This window comes from Coccidioides immitis (genome assembly GCF_000149335.2).
Source record: "Coccidioides immitis RS genomic scaffold supercont3.6, whole genome shotgun sequence".
Classification (NCBI taxonomy): Eukaryota; Fungi; Ascomycota; class Eurotiomycetes; order Onygenales; family Onygenaceae; genus Coccidioides; species Coccidioides immitis.
The window spans coordinates 1,303,809-1,324,846 of NW_004504312.1; the positions used below are offsets into that span (position 1 = coordinate 1,303,809).

The following is a 21,038-nucleotide window of genomic DNA, read 5'->3' on the forward strand; positions in this document are numbered from 1 at the left end:
CCCCGTTGGGTAACGCCAAGATAATTAAACAAATGGCCGACGTGCCTGATGAATGTCCTCCATACGTACGGAGTACGTCACACAACTTTCATAAGTGGAACGCGCAGATCGTCTATCGCGGCAACATCAAAGTCGAATGAGAAGTCTCTCTGGTTCCCCCGGGCCGAAACTATGTATTTGCCAAAATTAGGAATGGAATTCTTCGCTGGCGGTATTCCAGCAGCACTAGCTGGGTGGTATGTCCAATCAGGTTGTTAGCGAAGGGGCAATGGGACGGACTGGTGTCGTGGACAGCTGTCTCTCTTCGTTTGACCGTTGCACAGTGCTGGCACTAAAATCCCTTCCGGTACCGTGACAACGGAGCCTAGTCAATACCTGTCTGGAACCAAAATCACTCAAGTGAACACAATGCAACTCGGGAGGTCTTCATAACAATAACGATACTGAACGATCTCCAGATTTGCAGGTCACGAGTGACAAGAAATTTGTTTAACAATAGAAACAAAGGGACCTTTTGTCTCTGCTTCGCCAACTTCGTGACCAAAAGTCTTAGATACGAGGAAGGAAAAAAAAAAAAAAAAAAAAAAAAAAAAAAAAGGAAACAGGGAAAGAGAAAGAGAAAGAAAAAAGGAAACAGAAAGGACGTTGCGGGAGAAATACGGAGTTTCCCCGCTGAAGCTTCTTGTAAATCCTCGATAAGACCTTGATGAATTTTGCTAGCAACCCCAAGCGGAGGATTCTTGCCAAAGAGAGACAAGCATCAACGAAAGTTCGTTAAGCGTGAGTTGCTCTCCCGGAAGCTTGTCGCTGTCTGACCCCCAGGCTAAAAAGCACGCGCTAGCTTTTGGACAAGTGGTGACGGCTTAAATCCTGATGCTGGCGGGACTCATTCCTTCTTCGACGGCAGGGTAACGTGGCGTACAGATCCAGAATATCAGGTTGCAGGATGGGTGCAACGTCGATAGTTATATTCAGAGTTTGGGACGGGTCACCATGGTTGTAGATGGGAGGATGCAGTGCACCAGCAGCTGGCGGCCCTGGACAGGACTTGAAAAGTCCACCTGAGTGATCGGGCTTTCCGAGGCGAATTTCCCTCTTCATTGCACAGTCGCCATTTATTCGGCTGCGGAGGTGGGAATGCAAGACGGGTTGTGGCATGGGTAATTTTACGGGAGGACGGGGTTTAGGAAACGGAGTATTTCGCCCTTTAGGGCCGGACTAGCGCGTAATCAGTAATGTTCCTCGCAGCCCACACCGTAACAACCCCACAAAAACGGCCGTCTCTCAGCCACTCAAACTGCCCTGCTGACCTCATCCGTTCCAATTTTACGAGCGCTAAGCAGCCTGCCTTGCGTATGTGCCGAGATTGGGTGCTTATGTTACCGTATTATGCTTGTCATGTTGGATTTGTGGGAGATGATCATCCCCTAATTCGTATCGAAAAAGGGAAGCAGAGGGAAGAAAAAAAGCGTCCCTCCCACCTTGTTTCTGGGGTTGATGCTGCTGTAGGCACTTCCAACAAAGAAATCAGGAACAGCAGCGGCGGCGGCGGCAACAGAATCCACCCGGAACAAGCGCCAGAAGGCAGAGCCCATCCGCACCCGCCACTGGCTCACGACGGCTGCGAAGAGAGAGAATGAGAGGGCGAAAGGTTCAGCGGTTGTGAAGTGGCAGGTTGACGTCATAGTGCCAAGCCCCAGGAACACTAACTCAACGTACGGGGGACCAAGAGACACTTTTGCTTTCTCTGGGTCTCTTCCTCTCTCAATGCCGAAAACAGCAAAAGACACGCCCACTCACTTGTCCCCGAACCACGACCCCCCCGACCACCCTCACAGCACTCTGCGCGACGCCGAACCATAGTCTTCAACGTCTCCTCCACCGCCCAAAGCTATGAGTGGCATCCTTTCTTCCTTCGCTGTCCAATTTTCCTGCAAGCAATAAAATCGGCCTGAGTGCGTTGTGGTGGTTATTTTGGCCCTCGTTGCGAAGCATGCCACAATGCGTATGTCTTCCCTTTCGCTTCCACTTCCACGCTCCCTTCGCTTGTCCGTTTCCATTTCCGTTTTGATGGAGGTTTGAAGTATGCATTCTAACTTGTGAGTCAGGGACCTCATGCCTATCGATGAGCCAGGATGAGATGCCCCAGAGCGAAAGCGCCAACCCCCCCGAAACCGCCCATCCCTCCCAACAACCGTCCCAGAACACACATGGGGCGTCGATCGACGCCACCCAAGGCAAACGCCAGAACCTGCAGACCCTCGAGGAATTACGGCAGAAGATGAAGGATAGATTCGTCCACCAGCACAGTCAGGTTAAGGAATATCTTGGCGAATTGTCGCTGACAAGCCCTGATATTGGATACTCCCGTCAAGTCTTGCGGGAAATGAGATCGACTCCTTCCACGCCGTTGAGGCCCCCAACCTCTCCTCAAGTGAAATCTACGACCAACTCGCATAAAAGGGCATCTTCTCAGGATATGGACTCGTCGTATCCGTTTCCATCGACGATATCTCAAAAGACACCTCTGGAACACGTCACAAGATCTCGAGAAGATCATCGCATGTTTAATCCGAGGTCCACTCGTGGTTCCCTCAAGAAAAAGCTTGGCAAACAACCTGATGCGCGTAGCACGCCGGAGAGAACATATTATGCACCACCGAAACGCGAATTTTTACCATCCGATGCTGCCAATGTTATGGAAGATCCAACGTATCCGAGTCCGAATTTGTATGACCTCGCGTTATATTTGAACGGGGATGCAGGACTGGAAGGTTGGTGGTCAAATGTGTCCCAAATCCTACGTCGGCACTACGGCGCAGAAAGAGCTAGCCTTGCAGTGCCTGGTGATGTCACGGACCTAGAAAATGTGCCATGGGGGCAGAAGGCTACATACAGCTTATACGCAAAGCGGTCGATGGGCAGAAAAAGAGATTGGTCGGAAGTTAACCCCGAAAAACCACGTTATGAAACCACCAGTCCCATCGGCACTAAAAAGTCCGAGTCCATTGGGAACCCAAACTTACATCTTCTCTCAAAACGGCCACAGTTGACAGCTCGTCATTCTTTCGCTGGCCATGGAACTCTTCGAAATGATGGCACCCGGTGTGAAACAGAATCCAGGACTGCAAATCCAAGACCTGGTGCTGCAACACGGAGAAAGAGCGAGTCTGGAACATCGGAGAGGCCTACAAGAGGAGTTTTGAATCGGGCAAAACTTGAGGAGGATTCCTCAACGTCTAGCAACAATCGGGTTGATTTCAGTGATGAATCGGCCCAAACTAATATTTCTAACCCAGTTGCGGCCGTATTTCAAGTACCGCGCTCCCTGGAATTGGAGCCAAACTCGTTGATTAAGCGGACTGGGATTGCGAAGCTTTTTGGTCGAGCGAAGCCAGCCGTTCTAACGAGGCAATATGCCGAAGACCCATCCTCAGCTCAAACCATAACTTCGGCACATCGTCATAAAGACGTGGTCCAAACAACTCCCCGTGAGGAGCATCCTTCGAAGATGGTTTCAAGCCAGCGTCACTCCCAGAGCCGTCCCGGGATGATGAGAGCGCCTTTATCAATTCTCGGCGAAGAGGTCGAGTCTGAATATGTCTCTGCTTTAGAAGCATATGAGGAATATGAACAAGTTCCCCCTTCTCCATGGTCGCAATCTCCTGCACCATCTCCAGCCCCCCTGGCAAAACCGGATGAGAACCCGTTCTTCACCAATCCCGAAGTAGACGAAGATACCTTCGCTTCGAGTCCACCGCCTCACGACTATTCCGAGACCCAGCCTTTACAGGCCATTGGTGTTGACTCGTCAAAAACGGTGATTCATATACCACTACTGTATTCCCCCCCTTCGAAACCACCCGACCCGACGACGTTGCGATTTCCTGTTGCTATCATTTCCCTCCTAGCTCCCATCGTTCCCTACCCGTCAAATCTACGAGTTTCTCTAGCATATCTTATGCCCCACCTTACCACTTCGTTTTGCCTAGCACAGAAATACAGTCAGTTGGAGAAGCAGTTGTCAAACTCATCTGTTGGAAGGTATAGTCAGCTTCTAGGGCTTGGCGGCACCTTTTCCGATGAAGGAAGTGAACTGGAACTCGTTGCAGGGTTGACGGGCCAAGTCAATCCGCAGGGAGAGAACGCCTCTGCTGGTCGTTCTTCTATTTCAAGCCCTGCTGTTGCATCACACTTGCTGCGATCTGCCTCTGACTTTTCGACATCTGCTTTGGATCTTCCGAGTGGTGGATTACGAAAAGACATTTTCTTGAGTCCTAGACCATTGACACAAACCGGAGTAGAATCGACGGATAGCTACTTCAAGTCAAAGCGGCCCGGTCTCATCCGGAATCAGCATTCTAAATGCTCACGCGATTCGAAACCCGGAGAAACCCCATCGAGCCCATCCAGCCCTGCCCTACAGCAAGAAGGGGGATCAGGATATGACGAGCTCACCCCGAGGGATACTTCATCTATCTCAGATCCTTCACAGGCGTACGGGATGCCATTTTCTCGCCACTCTTCCTCTACATCCATTGCCACCCAGCTACATCGTGATCTCCAATCCCGTCCTTTCTCGGATACAATAGCGCAGCTGATACTTAACTCCGTTCCCCTACACCTGTTTCTTGCTAAGTCCCCTACCGGCGAGGTGATTTGGACAAATACAAAGTTCGATACGTACAGAAGATACCCTCAAGGGCCACGAATAAAAGATCCGTTTCAAAATGTTCACAGCAGTGAATATAACAATGTGATAACCGAATGGACCAAAGCCCTGCGAACGGGATCTCAATTCACTGAACGGGTTCGAGTAAGACGCTTGAATGACGAAACATCTTATCGCTGGTTCATCTTCAGGGCCAACCCCTTAATATCCTCTACCGGAGAACTTCTCTACTGGATCGGCTCATTCCTTGACGTTCATGAGCAGCACATCGCCGAGCTGAAGACTGCACTAGAAAGAGAAACGTTTGCCACTGATGCAAAATACAGAGCTCTGGCCAATTCAATACCCCAGGTTGTATTCGAAGCTGCTGAGTATCGAGGTCTTATCTCAGCCAATCAACAGTGGGAGCTGTACACAGGCCAGACTCTCGAAGAGGCTAAGAATTTGGGCTTTGCGAAGTATATCCATCGGGATGATCTTAAAAAATGCGGCATTATTACTCCACCTCAAGTTATTCCCGAGTTTACCAGTGCCACTGAATTTGGCCGAATTCTGTCAGATGCTCATATGTCTCAGCCGCCTAAGCCAGAGCGATCATCAGAAGATTCTACTTCATCACCTAGGGCCCAAGTTCACGGTGGTAATCTGTCGAGTGAAGGATCTCGCTTCAGTCGGGGCGTGACTGAAGCACTTCAAGACCTAGTTCAAAAAGGTGTTGTTACAATACAATGTGATGAAAATGGGCGCCATTCATATTCTACTGAAATCCGATTCCGGTCGAGGAAGGGAGACTTCCGCTGGCACCTCGTAAGGCTTGTCAAGGTCGAAACAACCGATTTTGGAAACGGGGAGGCGTCATGGTACGGCACATGCACCGACATAAATGATCGGAAGATACTCGAAAAGGAGTTAAACATGGCAATGCAGAAGTTGAATCGTGAGATGGAGTCAAAAACTAAGTTCTTTACAAATATGTCCCATGAGATCCGAACACCGCTGAATGGAATTCTGGGCACAATACCATTCATTCTTGACACGAATCTGGATTCTGACCAGCGACGCATGCTTGAGACGATCCAAAACAGTTCGACCAACCTACGCGAACTTGTGGATAACATATTGGACGTGTCGAAGGTGGAAGCAGGAAAGATGAATATTCTTCGGCAGTGGTTCCACGTCCGCTCTACGCTTGAAGATTCTATCGACACCATTGCGTCGAGAGCTATTGATAAGGGCTTAGAGCTAAATTATGTCTTCGAGCCTGATGTACCTTCAATGGTTTTCGGGGACAGGTTCCGGATCCGCCAGATTCTTATCAATCTCATTGGTAATGCTGTCAAGTTCACCTCTCAAGGCGAAATTTTTATTCGCTGTTCGATTCACCACGATCCAGAGAGCAACCTTGAGAAGTCGGAGTTCCTGATCAACTTCGAGGTGATTGACACGGGCAAGGGTTTTAGTGCTAGGGATGCTCAGCAATTGATGCAGAGATTCAGCCAAATTGAAAACGATGACGCACCACAACATGCAGGAAGTGGCCTAGGCCTCTTCTTATCAAAACAAATTGCCGAGATGCATGGCGGTCGTCTAACGCCGACAAGTATGGAAGGCCGAGGCGCTAAGTTCTCTTTCTATGTCAAAGTCAGTGCCGCTCCTACACAAGCACCTCAGACGTTAGAATCTATCGAAAAGAAAATATCTACTCGGGTTTCTGCAGACGCCGCTGTGGAAAGCTCGACGGCTAGTCAAATCTCTTCCAGTGCGCAGTCAGAAATCAGCCCCGAGTCAGCGAACTCGGGTAGCTTCCTTTCTACGCGTTCTGGATCAGCTAGCACGCCTACATCCGGTCTATCCACCAGGCACAAACCAGTACAATTCAGTTCTGCAGTACATGATGCATACGCTGCAAAAATGAATAGTCAAGGTTCTCCATTGGTGCCGGCTTCAAGGCCAGGAACGACTGAGGCGAAGAAGAGCGATACCTCCGAAAGACCTCCGCACCCGTCGACCTATTCTGTGTTGATAATATGTCCATTCGATTATGCGCGCGAGGCTATTAAGCAACATATTGAACAGGTCGTCCCTCTCGATGTTCCAGTTAACATAACTTCAATCCTTGACCTAGACGATTGGAAAGAGCTGATTAACAATAACGAACGTCCTATTTTTACTCACCTCGTGTTGAATTTACCGGATGTCGATGACATAAAAGAAATTATGCGGAATGTGCTCCAATTCGAAGCGGCTCGATCGCCTACCGTCGTCATTGCCGCAGATGCATACATGAAACGTGGGCTAAGCGACTTTATCTCAGAGTTTGTATCTGCAGGGAGGAAAGGTTTCATTCTGCCTAAACCGCTGAAACCTTCGACATTCTCGGCAATTTTTGATCCTCTCAGCAAGCGTGAGCTCAGCAAGGATAGGAATCAAGCCACGGCTAGAGCGATGGACGATAGCTTCAAGACTATGTCAAAGCTAGTCAAGGAGGTGATCGGTAACAAGGGCCATCGGGTTTTGCTTGTGGAAGATGATGAAACGAATCGAGCTGTAAGCCATCATCCCCACCCGCTAACGGAAACTCGTGCTAAAATGTCCGTTTTAGGTTATGTTGAAATATCTAGAAAAAGTTAAACTCAGATCTGAGGTTGCTGGAAATGGCCAAGAGTGCATCGATATGGTATTCTCCAAAGAACCAGGATATTACTCACTCATCATTGTAAGTCAAATATTCCCAAGCTAGGTTTGCACGTTTGAAATCCTTTGTTAACAAGCGTTTGATGCTGTAGTGCGACATTCAGATGCCTGTCAAGGATGGCTATGAAACTTGTCGCGAAATCCGGTCTTGGGAGGCAAAAAATCATTTCCCTCAAATTCCTATCATGGCTCTTTCAGCAAATGCCATGACAGACCAAATTGATGATGCTGCGCGTGCGGGATTCAATGACTATGTCACAAAACCCATTAAACACAACGAACTTGGTCAAATGATGATGGCACTCCTTGAACCACAGGCTACCCGAATTCTGCTTGAAGGTCGAAGGGGATAAAGTCTGATCAGTTCGCTGGCAATTTCAATTCCACTTTTACAATCCATCAACCTTATTATGTCTTTCTGGTTTGTTTTACTCTTGATTCCTGGACACTTTTTTCATTCTCTGTCTCTGGTGCATTCAATAGGTGTTGTGTGGTTTAGTATAAACGATGGGAGGCATGGGTGACGGAAATGGCAAAAGAGAAAACACGGCATGCAATGTGTACTCACTGGCGCAGGTCTGGTTCTCTCATCAGGGTGGGCAGTTTGCTTTCTTCCGTCTACTTTTAACGTTGATATATGCAGCGAATACCCCCAACATGCGATGAGAAATGCATGGTTGCGGGTTTCTATGAATTTTCTTTTGCTGCATTTTGTGCATGAGCCTTTGGGCCTTAGACATGACTGATTCTGCAAGCAATGGTTAATATATCCCACCTGTTGAGTCCTGATCTTTTGCTTTCACAATTAGTTGCAGTCACTGGTTCTGTTCCTTGCTTTTCATTATTATTTCAGTCACCTTTTTTTCCTTTTGAAATTTCTGGTATGAATTGGTATCTATGAACAGTTTGTTCTCTTCTGAAAATTATGTAACTATAGTATTATATTTTTCATCAACACAACAGCTCCCGGGATGAATGTGTAACCATGTCCATCCACTAAATCCAGCATGCCTTGTCAATGCAGGCTTCTCCGGCCAAACGCTCGGAATCTCTTGACTCCACCATCGGGGATGAGGGTCAGCTTTAGATGGGTAAATCCAACCACGTTTCTCATAACGGGAGCAAGATCTTCTCCTTCAAAAACATGTTCCGTGTCAGCCTTGCACGGACGATCTCCGCCGATTATCTCGATCCAGCCTGGTTGATTGTGAGCAGGATCCTCGTCCGCTCCATCAGCAGCGGTATACATCATGCCGTGAACTCGCACCGCACGAGGAAAATTGCCCCTAAAATCCTTCGTGTCCACGACGATCCTTTCCACGGAGCCAGAAAGACCAAGTCTGACGATAGCCCAATCGACATGTCCCGGATCTCTGGAGCGTGCAGTCTCCCATCCATCCCCCATATTGACTCCCCTGCCGGGTAGCAGGAGGTTAGAAGCAGGTGTAAAGTGTTGGTCACTAACTGAAGTCACTACGGCACCAAAAAGCGCTGACGAGAGCTCTTCAAGGGGCAATAGGCTCCGGTCCGAGGTATTTCTGAGGGCGGGCGGCAACGACGGCGCAACCGCATGGCCGTATAGGCGGAGTCTCGCGAAGCCACCGTCCGGATACATCCGCACACGCACATGTGTAAGTGGAACTGAGGGTGTCTTCAACGCCCAGGCGTGACGTCTCGATGGCCCACAGTGCTGGATGGGCAGAATCGTACTCCAGCCCTGGTACCCCGGGCTGGTGACGGGATGCTCGTCGCCCTGGCCGGTTTCACGAGATATATACGTTCCCTCGACGAGAACGCTCTCACCATAGTTGCCTACGAAGTGCGCGGTGTCGATCTCCACACCTTCGACGATGCCGCTTCCCACGCCTAGCTGGATGACTGCCCAGTCGAACGGTTGGGGATTGTGCCGTCTGGTTTCCCAGCCGTCGTACCAGGCTCCGGTATGCACGAAGACTCCTGGGCGGTGGATTGGCGGAGTAGGAGTGAGAAGGTTGGATGCAGCGGCGAAGTATTCATCGCTGCAGGAAAGGACTTTGGATTCCAGAGCGGAGGAAGCGAGATTGGTCGTCTTTGAAAATTGCTTGTCTATTTGCTGAGGAGAGATGGGAATAATGTTGGCTTTGGTAATGGTCTCCATAGTTAGATGTCACTACGAGCTTACAGAGAAAAGCTAAAGACAAGAATATAGCGCTCTTTTGTCTGAGGATCGAGCTGGACTGAATAGTTTACTTTACAAGCCTTGATCAGGATTTCGGCAGCTATATATAGTCAGCCATTCCGCCAGAACTAAACAATGGCAAAGTTAATTGCGGGCTGGAACGGCGTTCGGAGTCTGCCGATGAAACTCTCGGGAGATCTTAAAACTAATGAGGTAGCGTCCTGTGTGACTCGAAGTCGGTTGATAAAACACTGCGAAATTGCCGTTCTAGGTCTACTGATGAAGTGAGATGTAAAGAAAGGAGGGGACTATGAAGAAACACCAAATAGTCAATATCGTCCGGGATCCATCGGCCGGAGCGATCTTCTCCTGTACCGGGAGAGGCGGTTATTCATTTGGATGACGATCAGGAGTGACATCATTCGTCCTCCGTGTCACCGCCGCCACACAAGTACCTGGTGATTGGCAATCGCGTCGTCCTCATTGCTGGCCAGATGCCCATGCAGAATTGGAGGCATTGTTAAAACCTTTACAGGGATGCTCGGTCGGATGTGATGATATCAACGGTAGCAAGCGTTGTAATTTGAAGACAAGCCCTGTCGATTGCACCATATAACTACGTGCTCCGTAGATTCGACTCGCTACAGCCCGGTAGCCAGTGAACTTCACCAGTCCAGGTCCCCATCATCGAAGCATGTCCCCCATACGCTCTGCATCACCCCCCTTTTGAATATTGAATTCGTCCATTTGCTGTTTTAGGAGGAACTGCACTACTTTTCGATCAGCTCGTGGTAACACATCCACACTGCAATGAAAGATGGCTTCAGCTACTGGAATTCCCGAAGCGCGGCCGGCCTCTATTCATGAGAACGGAGAGGAAGAACCGCTGCTTGGACGTCCGGGCGACGTGACCCAGAAGGAGAATCAGAGCATTTTAATAAACCTGGTTACAGGTATGGATCCGCCTTTTGACGTGGTGGAAGGCGAAAATCGTGCTGTTCTCACGTCCTCTTATCATAGGCACTGCTCCGATTGCACAGGCCGGGATACTGATTGTACGTCTCTGGACCCGAAACTCACTGGGATTCCCGCTCACGTATGCTGATGGCAGGTTGCTGCCCTTGTTTGGTCTGCTATATTCTCAAACGAGCTCATCTTCTTCTCTCCTCACCCGGTACGTCTCGTCATGATGGTTCGCCGGCAGAAGCACCACTAACCCTGTCGTCCCTCGATCGATAGCTTCTTAATTCCACCGGAGTGCTCCTCACCACACAAGCAATCCTTCTCCTCCAGCCGACACACACTCCTTCGCAGAAAAGGCAGGGAACATTGACTCACTTTGGCGTAATCGTTGCCTCCAATCTCACCTTTGTCGCTGCCTTCACTATCATCGAGATCAATAAAGCCTCTCACCCGGAAACCCGCTTCACTTCCGTCCATGCGATCATGGGATTGATCACGTACATCCTCATCGTATTGCAAGCAGCTGTCGGAGCAGCTCAGTATTTCTTCCCCGCACAGGTCTTCGGAAGCATCGACAACGGGAAGCGGGTGTACAAGTGGCACCGGCTCTTCGGCTATGCTCTCCTCGTCATGGAGCTCGCCACGATTGCGGCAGCGACACAGACGGACTATAACAAGACCGTGTTGCACATCCGCCTTTGGGCCGTGTTGCTTGCATCAGTCCTGGTGATTGCGGGAATCTACGCTCGAATCAAAAAGCAAAAGATGCCTCTTTTCAAGCGCCAGAGACCAAGAGAACGGTCAGACTAGTCAATGGTGGATCGGAACTCTGTGTTTCTCTTCATTTCGGACCAGTTCGGTCCTTTCAGCGCGATATTATCAGTGTCTCCGAAGAATGGCCGTGTGGGCGACGGTGGTAATAAGTGGAAAGGTGAAACATACAGAAAGTATCTATTTACCATCAATTGTCAGGAAAAGTAATTTTTGGAAGTAAAAGTTTTTAAGAAAAAACTAGTCATTTATGCCATTTCTGCTGTGTATCGACTGAGAGCGGGAAAAGCAGTTTTTGTAGAGCAGCTTTTTGTATCGAGCTGTGGAGATACATAAATGCGTTTTTGGCTGAGCACAAGAGCAATCAAAAAAACCTTCACGATCTCAGAAGCCGAAACAGCACATTAAACCCTGCAAAAGCGTGGCAACGAATATCAAATCCATGACAGCACCATATATCTGCCTAAACTGCCGGCGAACATGTCTGCGAGCCTTGCAATTCCGCCGTCCATTCTCTTCCAGTCCTCGCATCCTTCATGACTCCAATTCCTCCACCATTACCCGTCCACCAACTGGGCCCAAACCAGTTCCCAACGTCAAGCACATTCGCGAAAACGCCGAGCTCTACTCCCAAAACTGCATTGACCGAAACTACAGATCCCTCTCCGAGTATCCCTCCCGAATCAAGTCCCTCGCGGACGAAGCCGCCCAGCTGCAACGATCCCTCAACGCTCCACGATCAAAAATAAAACAGGTTCAAAGAGCCATTGCGAAGCTAGCTACGTCGTCCACTGAGGGAAAAGGCAAAGCTCCGGGTAAAAATGAAGAGTTGGACGCGTTGCACCTGGAGGCGAAACAGCTCAAAGATGCGTCGCAGTCGATGACCGACCGGAGGGAGAAATGCCTTGAGGAAGTACAACAGCTTGCACTCTCGCTGCCCAACCTCACCTCGAAAGAGACTCCGCGTGGAGATATTCCCCGCGTAGTTAATTATATCAATTACGACCCGCGATCTCCTCCCGGGTTCGTTTCCTCACCTGAACCAACGCGGAACCACGTTTCTATCGGCACCTCTCTTGGCTTGTTGGACTTTACCAGCTCCGCGACCTCGACGGGATGGGGGTGGTACTATCTTACGAACGAAGGGGCACTACTCGAGCAGGCTTTGGTTCAATACGCGCTCAGTGTCGCCATGCGTCGAGGCTGGAAACCTGTTTCTCCGCCCACACTGGTCTACTCGTATATCGCCGAGGCATGTGGTTTCCAGCCGCGCGATGTGAACAATGAACAGCAGATCTGGTCAATTGAGCAGAATGAGAAGGATAAGAGCAAACCACAGAGGTGTCTGACGGGTACGGCGGAGATCCCTCTAGCCGCAATGTATGCCGGCCAGGAGATCCCGGCCGACAAACTCCCCCTAAAATTCATCGGCATAAGCCGATGTTATCGTGCCGAAGCAGGCGCCCGAGGCGTTGACACAAAGGGCCTGTACCGGGTGCATGAATTTACCAAAGTCGAACTCTTCGGCTGGGCCGACGACATCCCAGAAGCCAACTCCAAGAGCGCAACAACCACTACCACTACCACCACATCCTCCTCCTCCTCCTCCTCCTCCACCCTCTTCTCCGAAATGCTCTCCATCCAAACCGAGATCCTCTCATCGTTAAACCTGCCCTGTCGCATCCTCGAAATGCCCACCGCCGACCTCGGCGCCAGCGCTGCCCGAAAACAAGATATCGAAACTCTCTTCCCATCCCGCCTGCACCACACCCTTACACAACAACCATCCCAAGCTGAGTCCTTTGACCAGAATGGCTGGGGAGAAGTAACTTCTGCTTCCATATGCACCGACTACCAGAGCCGTCGGCTCGGAACGCGCGTGCGCACGGGTGCAGCGGCTAGGTTTCCCTCTACGGTTAACGGCACGGCGGTAGCGGTGCCAAGGGTCATGGCTGCTATTTTAGAGAACGGGTGGGATGAAAAGCGGGGTGTGGTGATTGTGCCCGAGGTTCTGAGGAACTGGATGGGTGGCATTGAGACGATTGGGGGAAGAGAAGGCATGGTGGAGTGAGATGCGTGAAAGCCGTGCGGATCGTAAGATATGTAGGATAGAATAGAAGAGTTATGTATGGACTCACATTGCCTATAAATACCGACAATGATATATAATGTGACAGTGATTGAAAGTTCAATCGATGTTATCTCGAGCAAATTAGATCTCTAAGTTAGGCTGAAGGTGCAGAGCAAAAGAGCCTGATCTCAGGATTTTCCAATGCCTTGTTGAAAACACCTCTTTTCTGTTCGAGACCGCATGACTGTATTTTTTCCAAGTTCTTCTTGGTGATGAAAAATCCCTAGTTGACAACGTGGTGCAAGGTAGACAACCTGAAAAATTATCCGGAATATCTTATTTCAGCCAACTAGGTAGAAATCATGACAGGAATTAGTACACGAAAAGGGCTTATTAAATAAATAAAGCTAAATGGTAAAAAGGCAGTCATCTCACTAGGCGTCCAAGATAAGCATGGGTTGCATGCAATCATCACCAGACACATATCAACAACTCCTAAAAGCCAGGGAGCATTGCGATTCAACACTCCTAAAGAACTCACTTTTAGGGTATTCAAAAGAATAGGAAAAGAAGTACAAATGGGGATATCAGAGAAGTAAGAGAAACAAAGAAGAGCAAATACAAATCACAAAACAAGTACGTAGTCGTCATTTCAAGTCATAAGATTCATGAATGTTTCGCATAAAATGGCCAAACCATCATCCTCACGGAGCAGAATAGAGGGGAAAAACACCAAAAAATGATGTCCTATAATATGGCGGAGGCATTCATAGGTTATATATACCAGCATGTCTTTCGTCAATCCGAATCGCGTTTCTAATCAAAAGCAGCCTTCCACCGATCGAGGCAGCGTGGCGGCATGAAAAAAAAAAAGGTATCCCAAGGGGGGGGGAAGAGAAGAGAGAGCTGTGGCTTTAATCCCATGGGAAATCAGCTTGTTCGACTCTCGTGCACGTCAAGTAAGGTAAAAGCGAGCCATGGGAAGAGGAATCGTCATCGCTGCCACCTCTCAAATCCAGTTCGAGGAAGTTCCGCATCAAGGGTTTCACTATCTCCCTGGCAAGCCGCTTAATCTCGTCCATCTTCCGCTCAAAACGCTTGAAATTCTCGCGCGAGTAGAGAGAGTCAGATGACGGGTGCAGTTTAAGGAAGCGTTTGAGTTCGTCATGTGGGAGGTAAGCCTGGGAGTTAGATGAGCCGAGCAGGCGATAAGTGCGGCCGATGGAGAATGGCGGCGGTGCAGGGCGGTTGGCAGTGCCACCACCGGCAGGCGTATTGGTTGCGGAATTGTTCTGGCGACTGGTAGGATTGGAGCCTGTTGAGCCAGAGCTGTGGATGTTGCGGGTTTGCTGAGAGGACGAGTTCTTCAATATCGACGCAGGTGGCGGAGTGGTGTTTTCGACCAGGAATTGGCGGAACAACGAGACGGCCAGCCAATCCAAGTACGCGTTGTTGGGGCTAACGCGTTCACCCCTGGATGTGGTCAGGGTAAGGCGGAAGAGCTTGCCTTCTGTTCGCGCAATCATGTCCTCCAGGTCGTCGACTTTATCCTCAATCAGATCTAAAACTGGATCGGGAAGTGGAGCATAGGAATTGGGGCCAAGGTACGGGAGCGCCGCCGGCCATTGACCGACGACGTGGATAAGGGCCTCTGCGAAGATGACTCGGCTACGCGCCAGGTAGCCAAGCTTAAGGTAGCTTGGTGGGTATTTCGCGATTTGTTTATATAACCGCGAGGAGAATCGTAACAGATGGTGATCGACACGGGGGCCGACCACGGGAAGGGCGTCGTACATGTCCGCCAGGGTAAGCAGCGACTTACATTCGGAATAAGCAGACGCGATGTTGACAGAATTGAGAAGAGGAGAGTGGTTGTAGAAGATGCGGAACAGATTATCGTAATCACGTATCGTCGGGTCGACCGGAGGCTCCTCTACGGTCAACGTGCTTGGAAGATGGAGAGCGGACTGGATGCCGGTCAGATTCGCCATCGTTCGAAAGAAGCCCTGCTGGGGCGGTGGAGGTTTATTTCTTGCCGGAGGCGGCTGTTGCGGTCTGGTTTCGCCGAATACAGCATTGCTCGCGGTTGGAGGCTTTCAGCAGATCAGTTAATATAGAATTCCCCATCAAGAGACATGCGATCTTGATCGCAAAAAACACCACCAACCTTCTGCACGAGAATTGGCATCTCATCCTGCTCCCTATTCTCCCAATCCAATTCATACCTCCAGCGATTCTTCTTTGGGGCGCTAGGAGGCGAAGCACGCGACTCCTGATCACTCTCCTGGATGGCCTCCAGCCCGTCGGGGACGTGCCCCGGCAGAGGTCCAACTGAGCTCGTAGAGACGGCAGCTTCGCGCTGGGCCTGCACCCCGGACCATTCCTCGCTGGTATCGGCCTCGAAGAAGCCGGAGTTCTGCGCCAATATCAGCCTGTGCAGCAGGTACTTCCTCTCCTGATTCGACGCCCGGATGACAAGCTCCACGTCGCCGGTGACGGAGAAGATGGGGAACTCGTTGGGAGGCTGGTTGGTGGAGGAGCCGCCGTGGTGCGAGCGGCCTCCACTGAAGCGACGACGGTGCTGGAGATGAGGATAGCGAGCGGAGGTCAGGGACGGGGCAGCGCGGACGGTTCTGGCACGGCCCGCGGCCTCAGGGTGGGAAACCATGGGCGCGGTCGCGGGGAGTTCCGTGGATTGCTGAGGACGCGATGTCATGTTATTGCGGAGGGGATTGGAACATGGTCAAGCTTGCACGCTAAGCGACTGAAAGAGTGGGATCAAGCGCTGGCTTGCGAGGCTGCGAAGAGAGTCGAGAGGTCGGGCTGAGCGGGCTTGACGCGTTGCTCAGGTCGTCCAGAGCATAATAAATCACCTACATACAGGGGGAGGGGCAAACGAGATCAGGCTGCGCGTGGTCTATGTGTCTGTGTGTCTTGTCGATCTGTTGGGGATGCTTTGAACGTCGTCGAGCGCCTGAAGCGAGTTCAAAACAACCCGAAAAAAGACAACTTCAAGGAAAACAAGACATGAAACACCGGGCTCTTCGCCGGAGGGAAAAAAAAAAAAAAAAAAAAAAAAAAAAAGGGGGGGCGGATCCTCCAAGCTTCCCACGAGATATAACGACACAAGACTCGTGAAAGGGTGAGTACTTTTGCAGAAGTGCAAATCCCACAATGGCCGTAAGTTCTGCCCTGGGCGTCGCTTTCTCTCCGGCTGCTGAGCCTTGCGCCAAGATGGACGAAGAAGAGACCGCCGTCGCCGTGCTCGCTCGCCAATCACCGCTGCAGCGACGCCGAAGGATACACTCTGCAATCCTTGCCACCGTGCTGCGAAGCTGAGGGCGTGTGGCGACCCTCGCTGCACATCGTACGTGCTGTCCTCTCAACTGGCGCCATTGCCGCCCCGTTTCTCCTGCAAGCTATGTATCATGCTTGACACTCACACTGGGCCGGCGAACTGCTGTGAGGTTTGTGTCACCCACGCCCGTCCGCCCGGACCTGCGCGCTCAATGACCATGATGGATCAAATATGTACTATACTATACATGCATCCTTACATCTACACTATTTTTTTTTAAAAAAAAAAAGGAAAAAAAAAAAAAAAAAAAAAAAGAGGGGGAGGAGTTCCACAGTCTGCATCGCCGTTCGCTCGCTCGCTTTGCAGAGCATACGGGGAAAAAACCCCAACGCAGGCCACCCGGTCAGAGGCCCTTGCGGAAACCTGCGGCACAGCAAAAAGACAGAGAATTCCTTCAGCGGACGGCACAGCGCTCGTATGGTGTCCGTCCAGACCGCACACGACGCCGCTTGACGTTAGAGTAAACCGTGGAGCAGAGCCTCATCGGGACGACGCTCTTCATGGATAAATGTTTTCTTCCATTAATTTCTTTCTGATCCTCGGTAAGGCACCATCAAATGACCAGCCCAGGATCACCGAATGCGTGAAGCGTAACTCGAGATCCGAGTTGAGGCCGGGGTGATCCGCGAGAAAATCTTGAGCGGCGTACGGAGTATCTATCCAATCGTCGAGGTCATATTTTTGTCATTTAAGTATTACTGAGTCACTCAATAGGCCGTAAATGCTTCCCCATAATTATCAGGCCCCTTATGGATAGATGGATTTTATGTGGTAACACCAGAGTAAAATGAGAAGACATCTTGAAGAAAACAGCTTCAATTCCACCTCTAGGATAGTAGGGAAATCGGGGATAGAACAAAGGAAGGATTGGTTTTGGGGGGAATCATCATGCATATACACCAGTCGCTCTAATCAACAAACCTTCTTCAGACGAAATAATGTAAATTGCGCAGACGCAAAGCGATTAAAATAGTGTGTATCGAAGACGAACTGGATGTAGAAAAATGCTGTGTGCCTTGCTTGAACCCGATAATCTGCCCAACTAGACGTCAAAGAAAAAAGGGGGGGGAGGGGAGAAACCAGGCCCGCACCGTGTTAAAAAACCGGCCAGCCCGTCTTAAGCCCGGAGAACGTTAGATCATGGATTCTGTCAAAGCATGGTGCGGTGCGTGTGAATAGCGGGGAGGAATACCGCAAAGCTACTATACTGGAAAAGGGGGAGGAAAAAGAAGGAGGAAAATGGAGACAACTGAATGCAAAAAACACATATAAATGATAAAACTAAGTCCTGGGGGAGGGAAAAATAAGATATCAGGCTCAATATGCACAATGCGAAAATTTGGAGGAATGGGGATGATATAATCATATGCTAATGGCGAGAGAGCTGCGCAATGAAACTGGATCACGGAAATCGCAAAGAGAAACTGTGCCAAACCAGTGGTTTTTCACATGCAGAACGCTTCGACGGCATTAGCCAGTGTAGGTCATCACTCGTAGCCCGAGGGCGGAAATGTCGACTTAACAGCAAATGGAAATGAATATGTCGTTTGATGTGAGAAAGGTAAAGACCGTGACGTGAGAGGTTTTGAGGTCAATGCGAGAGATCAAGGGAGCTTCCCCCAAACGCCGTTAATGCAGAATATATCCAGAGAGAGCTCGGTGCATGACCTAGGGGCCAAGGTCATATCGTGGTTGTCAAGGCCCAGTGTCGTTCTAGAAAACAGCCGAGAGCCCGTTCTTTGAATGTCGGCGACTGAAACGCTTCTTAGCTTTGACTGAATCGGAATCTGTAGGGCCTTGGTTTTTCGTAAGTTGCCCTCTTCCTCCGGAAATTTCTTCTGACCGGTCCAATGTGTTAGCGTGGCTCGAAACCCCTGAAGACAAATCCCTAAAACCTTCATCACCCATATAAGATCCTGTTCTGGGGTTTAACGCGCCCATCTCTCTCGATCGATCCAGTGTTTCCATCCATTCCTGCGTGGAAAGAGCAGACGTGTTCGTTTCGGTGGAAGAAGACTTTACTTCTTCAAAGACGAGATGTTTGTCTCGCTAGGGAAAAAGAACCAGCACGTCAGTAAAACCTCCAGTAGATAAATAAAATGTCGAGTGTAGGGCTTTTCATACCGTATCAATTATCCATGACGAATGCCCCTTTAGATCTGTCGAGCTTCGATAATGAGTGTCCGATTGCAGGAGAGATACTTCTAGTTTTGCTTTCTTTTCATCTCCTCCGGAAGGAACAATTATCACACGCCCTGCGGAAGTCGCTATAACTAAACGCTGGCGCTTTTTAGTCGTAGCACCACCGAAGAATCGAGAGAGCTTCTTGGGAGCGTCGCTGTCCCCGTTTCCATGCCTATTCTGGGATCTATGAGGAGCAGGCGATGACGAAACGGTCAGGTTTCCCATCTTTAATATGCGCTCATTTGGTCGTGTCAGCACTGGAGACCATTCGATATCAAGTTGCGATGGAGGGGGTAATTCGGTGATAACCCGCGGGTAGGGTCTATTGTTTTGCGACTGGGCGGTATTGATATTTGGGGGGAAGCTGTCGTCATTCGTATTTCCATTGAGCTTGATAGGTTCGGGAGGTGGTGGCACATACGGCTTTAAACGAGGCGGCTTCTGTTTCCAAAGGCCTCGACCCCAGGTAATACCTTTGAAGAATTCATGGTTCTTGATGTGCTCGATTGGGAGTCTTCGAGTGGGATCAGCAACGAGAAGTCTCTCCACTAGATCTCGGGCGACGGGCGGGAAACCCTTCGGAAATTCGTAGTCGAGATTGACGATCTTCTGGAATGTCAGGTATTCGTTGACTGCCTTGAATGGTGGCCTTCCTGCCAACAACTGATATATGATGCAACCAAATGCCCATAGGTCGCTAGCTTTACAGGCATTTTTCTCAGTAAGGAGCTCTGGGCTGACATATTCTGCCGTTCCAACAAATGAGTTAGCTCTATCTCGGCCAGACATATCTGAATCAAGGATGCCTCCGGAACCCTCATCTGGTCGTTGCGGGGGGTCCAAGATTTTAGCAGTGCCAAAGTCTGTAATCTTGACATGCATCTGGCTGTCCAATAGTACGTTTTCCGGTTTCAAGTCACGATGAATTATTCCACGCTTGTGCATGTAATCGATGGCATCTAGAATTTCCGCACCATAGAATCTGGTGCACTCCTCGTCAAAGGTTCCTATTCGTTTGAGGAAGTTCAAGAGTTCACCACCCAGGGCTAGATCGAGAACAAAGTAAAGGGAGTTTTCATCCTGAAAAGTGTAGTATAGTCGAACCACTCCGGGATGTTCGGTAAGTCTGTTTAGGGTGTCCTTCTCAATATTGACATATTTAACTTTCTTTTCTTTGATGATGTGACGCTTATCAAGTATCTTGATGGCGTACTCCTTCAGGGTTTGGCGGTCTGTTCCAGCCACAACAGTGCTGTAAGAGCCTTCTCCGAGAGTTCGGCCAAATTGGAAATCCCTGACGCCCTTCCTAACAGTCTTTGAGACGGGTTTGCCGTTCGCGTCGATTTCTTGCCGTACAGCGACGGCAGAGCCACGCTCCTGCCAGTCTCCAGAACTGTGTGTAGGCCCGTTTTCCGGGTTATACTGAGAGCCTGAACGATGAGGATTGGAATTGTTGTGCACCGCACGTGAGCTCCTCCTGGGTGGTAATGCCGCATTCTCGCCATAATGTTGGGGCTGTTTGTACGATCTGTCACTATGGGTTGTGTCTCGAATAGGAACGCCAGCTTGCAACATGGCTGACCGGCTGCGGGAGTCACTTCTCGAGGGAAAATCCGGGGCAGGGGAAGACGGTTCCGTGCGAATGCGGTATGAGTCACCTCTGCTGATTGGCGTTGTATTACCGTTCGTCGACGGTGGTAAGTAAGTCGATAGTGGCCTCACAGAAGTAGCAGGGGGATTGTCTGGAAGTTGATGTGGAGTGGGTGGCTTTTGTGAAAGTGCATATTGCTGGTCCTGGGGCTGGGGGTGCATGGGCATCGACGGTCTGTTCGACGGTGACGAAGACGCCACATTGCTCGAAACATTCACTTTCCGGAGGTGTTCTTATCAGCTGGAGTCATCACAGATTAGGAAGGGGAACATTTATGAAACACAATCACCATACCGTCGTTTTCCCGTTTCGCCTCTGCCGGTGGAAGAGGGGCGGAGCTTGAACGTTCATCTAGACCTCCAGGGGGCACATCATCGGGGTTAGCGATGCGCAAGCCACCAAAGGACTGCGAAAGACTGAGATCTCCGTCCATGGCAAGCTCGAAGGATTAATATAGGATGAGAGGAAGGATGTAGGTTCTGGTGAAAGTAAATGTTGAAACGGAAAGGTAGCTGA

The 21,038-nt window shown here is 50.0% G+C and overlaps 8 protein-coding genes across 8 annotated transcripts; 4 read left to right on the forward strand and 4 right to left on the reverse strand.

The window, feature by feature from the left end:
* Positions 1–213: 213 nt before the first annotated feature.
* On the reverse strand, positions 214–1,685 carry CIMG_03426 (uncharacterized protein; the record flags this gene model as incomplete). The annotated part of the gene is made up of 3 exons (XM_001243984.2): positions 214–1,218; positions 1,311–1,373; positions 1,482–1,685. The coding sequence occupies 3 exons, from the start codon at positions 1,683–1,685 to the stop codon at positions 838–840; spliced, it is 648 nt and encodes a 215-aa protein (XP_001243985.2). The 3' UTR covers positions 214–837.
* Positions 1,686–1,789: 104 nt separating this feature from the next.
* On the forward strand, positions 1,790–8,342 carry CIMG_03427 (sensor histidine kinase/response regulator). The gene is made up of 4 exons (XM_001243985.2): positions 1,790–2,005; positions 2,109–7,219; positions 7,275–7,388; positions 7,459–8,342. Exons 1-4 carry the CDS (start codon positions 2,002–2,004, stop codon positions 7,717–7,719), a joined length of 5,490 nt encoding a protein of 1,829 aa, XP_001243986.2. The 5' UTR covers positions 1,790–2,001; the 3' UTR covers positions 7,720–8,342.
* On the reverse strand, positions 8,189–9,432 carry CIMG_03428 (allantoicase). The gene has a single exon (XM_001243986.2). The coding sequence runs from the start codon at positions 8,979–8,981 to the stop codon at positions 8,382–8,384; it is 600 nt and encodes a 199-aa protein (XP_001243987.2). The 5' UTR covers positions 8,982–9,432; the 3' UTR covers positions 8,189–8,381.
* Positions 9,433–10,106: 674 nt separating this feature from the next.
* Positions 10,107–11,517, forward strand: CIMG_03429 (cytochrome b561). Its single transcript, XM_001243987.2, has 4 exons — positions 10,107–10,477; positions 10,545–10,579; positions 10,636–10,698; positions 10,764–11,517. Exons 1-4 carry the CDS (start codon positions 10,342–10,344, stop codon positions 11,295–11,297), a joined length of 768 nt encoding a protein of 255 aa, XP_001243988.1. The 5' UTR covers positions 10,107–10,341; the 3' UTR covers positions 11,298–11,517.
* Positions 11,518–11,655: 138 nt separating this feature from the next.
* On the forward strand, positions 11,656–13,438 carry CIMG_03430 (seryl-tRNA synthetase). Its single transcript, XM_001243988.2, has one exon. The coding sequence runs from the start codon at positions 11,701–11,703 to the stop codon at positions 13,327–13,329; it is 1,629 nt and encodes a 542-aa protein (XP_001243989.2). The 5' UTR covers positions 11,656–11,700; the 3' UTR covers positions 13,330–13,438.
* Positions 13,439–13,643: 205 nt separating this feature from the next.
* Positions 13,644–16,045, reverse strand: CIMG_03431 (uncharacterized protein; the record flags this gene model as incomplete). The annotated part of the gene is made up of 2 exons (XM_001243989.2): positions 13,644–15,422; positions 15,497–16,045. The coding sequence occupies 2 exons, from the start codon at positions 16,043–16,045 to the stop codon at positions 14,244–14,246; spliced, it is 1,728 nt and encodes a 575-aa protein (XP_001243990.1). The 3' UTR covers positions 13,644–14,243.
* A 458-nt stretch (positions 16,046–16,503) lies between these two features.
* Positions 16,504–17,195, forward strand: CIMG_11117 (uncharacterized protein; the record flags this gene model as incomplete). Its single annotated transcript, XM_012358241.1, has 2 exons — positions 16,504–16,653; positions 17,022–17,195. The coding sequence occupies 2 exons, from the start codon at positions 16,504–16,506 to the stop codon at positions 17,193–17,195; spliced, it is 324 nt and encodes a 107-aa protein (XP_012213664.1).
* Positions 17,196–17,354: 159 nt separating this feature from the next.
* CIMG_03432 (AGC/PDK1 protein kinase) lies at positions 17,355–20,955 on the reverse strand (the record flags this gene model as incomplete). The annotated part of the gene is made up of 5 exons (XM_001243990.2): positions 17,355–18,525; positions 18,583–18,736; positions 18,812–19,235; positions 19,293–20,739; positions 20,817–20,955. 5 exons carry the CDS (start codon positions 20,953–20,955, stop codon positions 18,401–18,403), a joined length of 2,289 nt encoding a protein of 762 aa, XP_001243991.2. The 3' UTR covers positions 17,355–18,400.
* Positions 20,956–21,038: the final 83 nt, after the last annotated feature.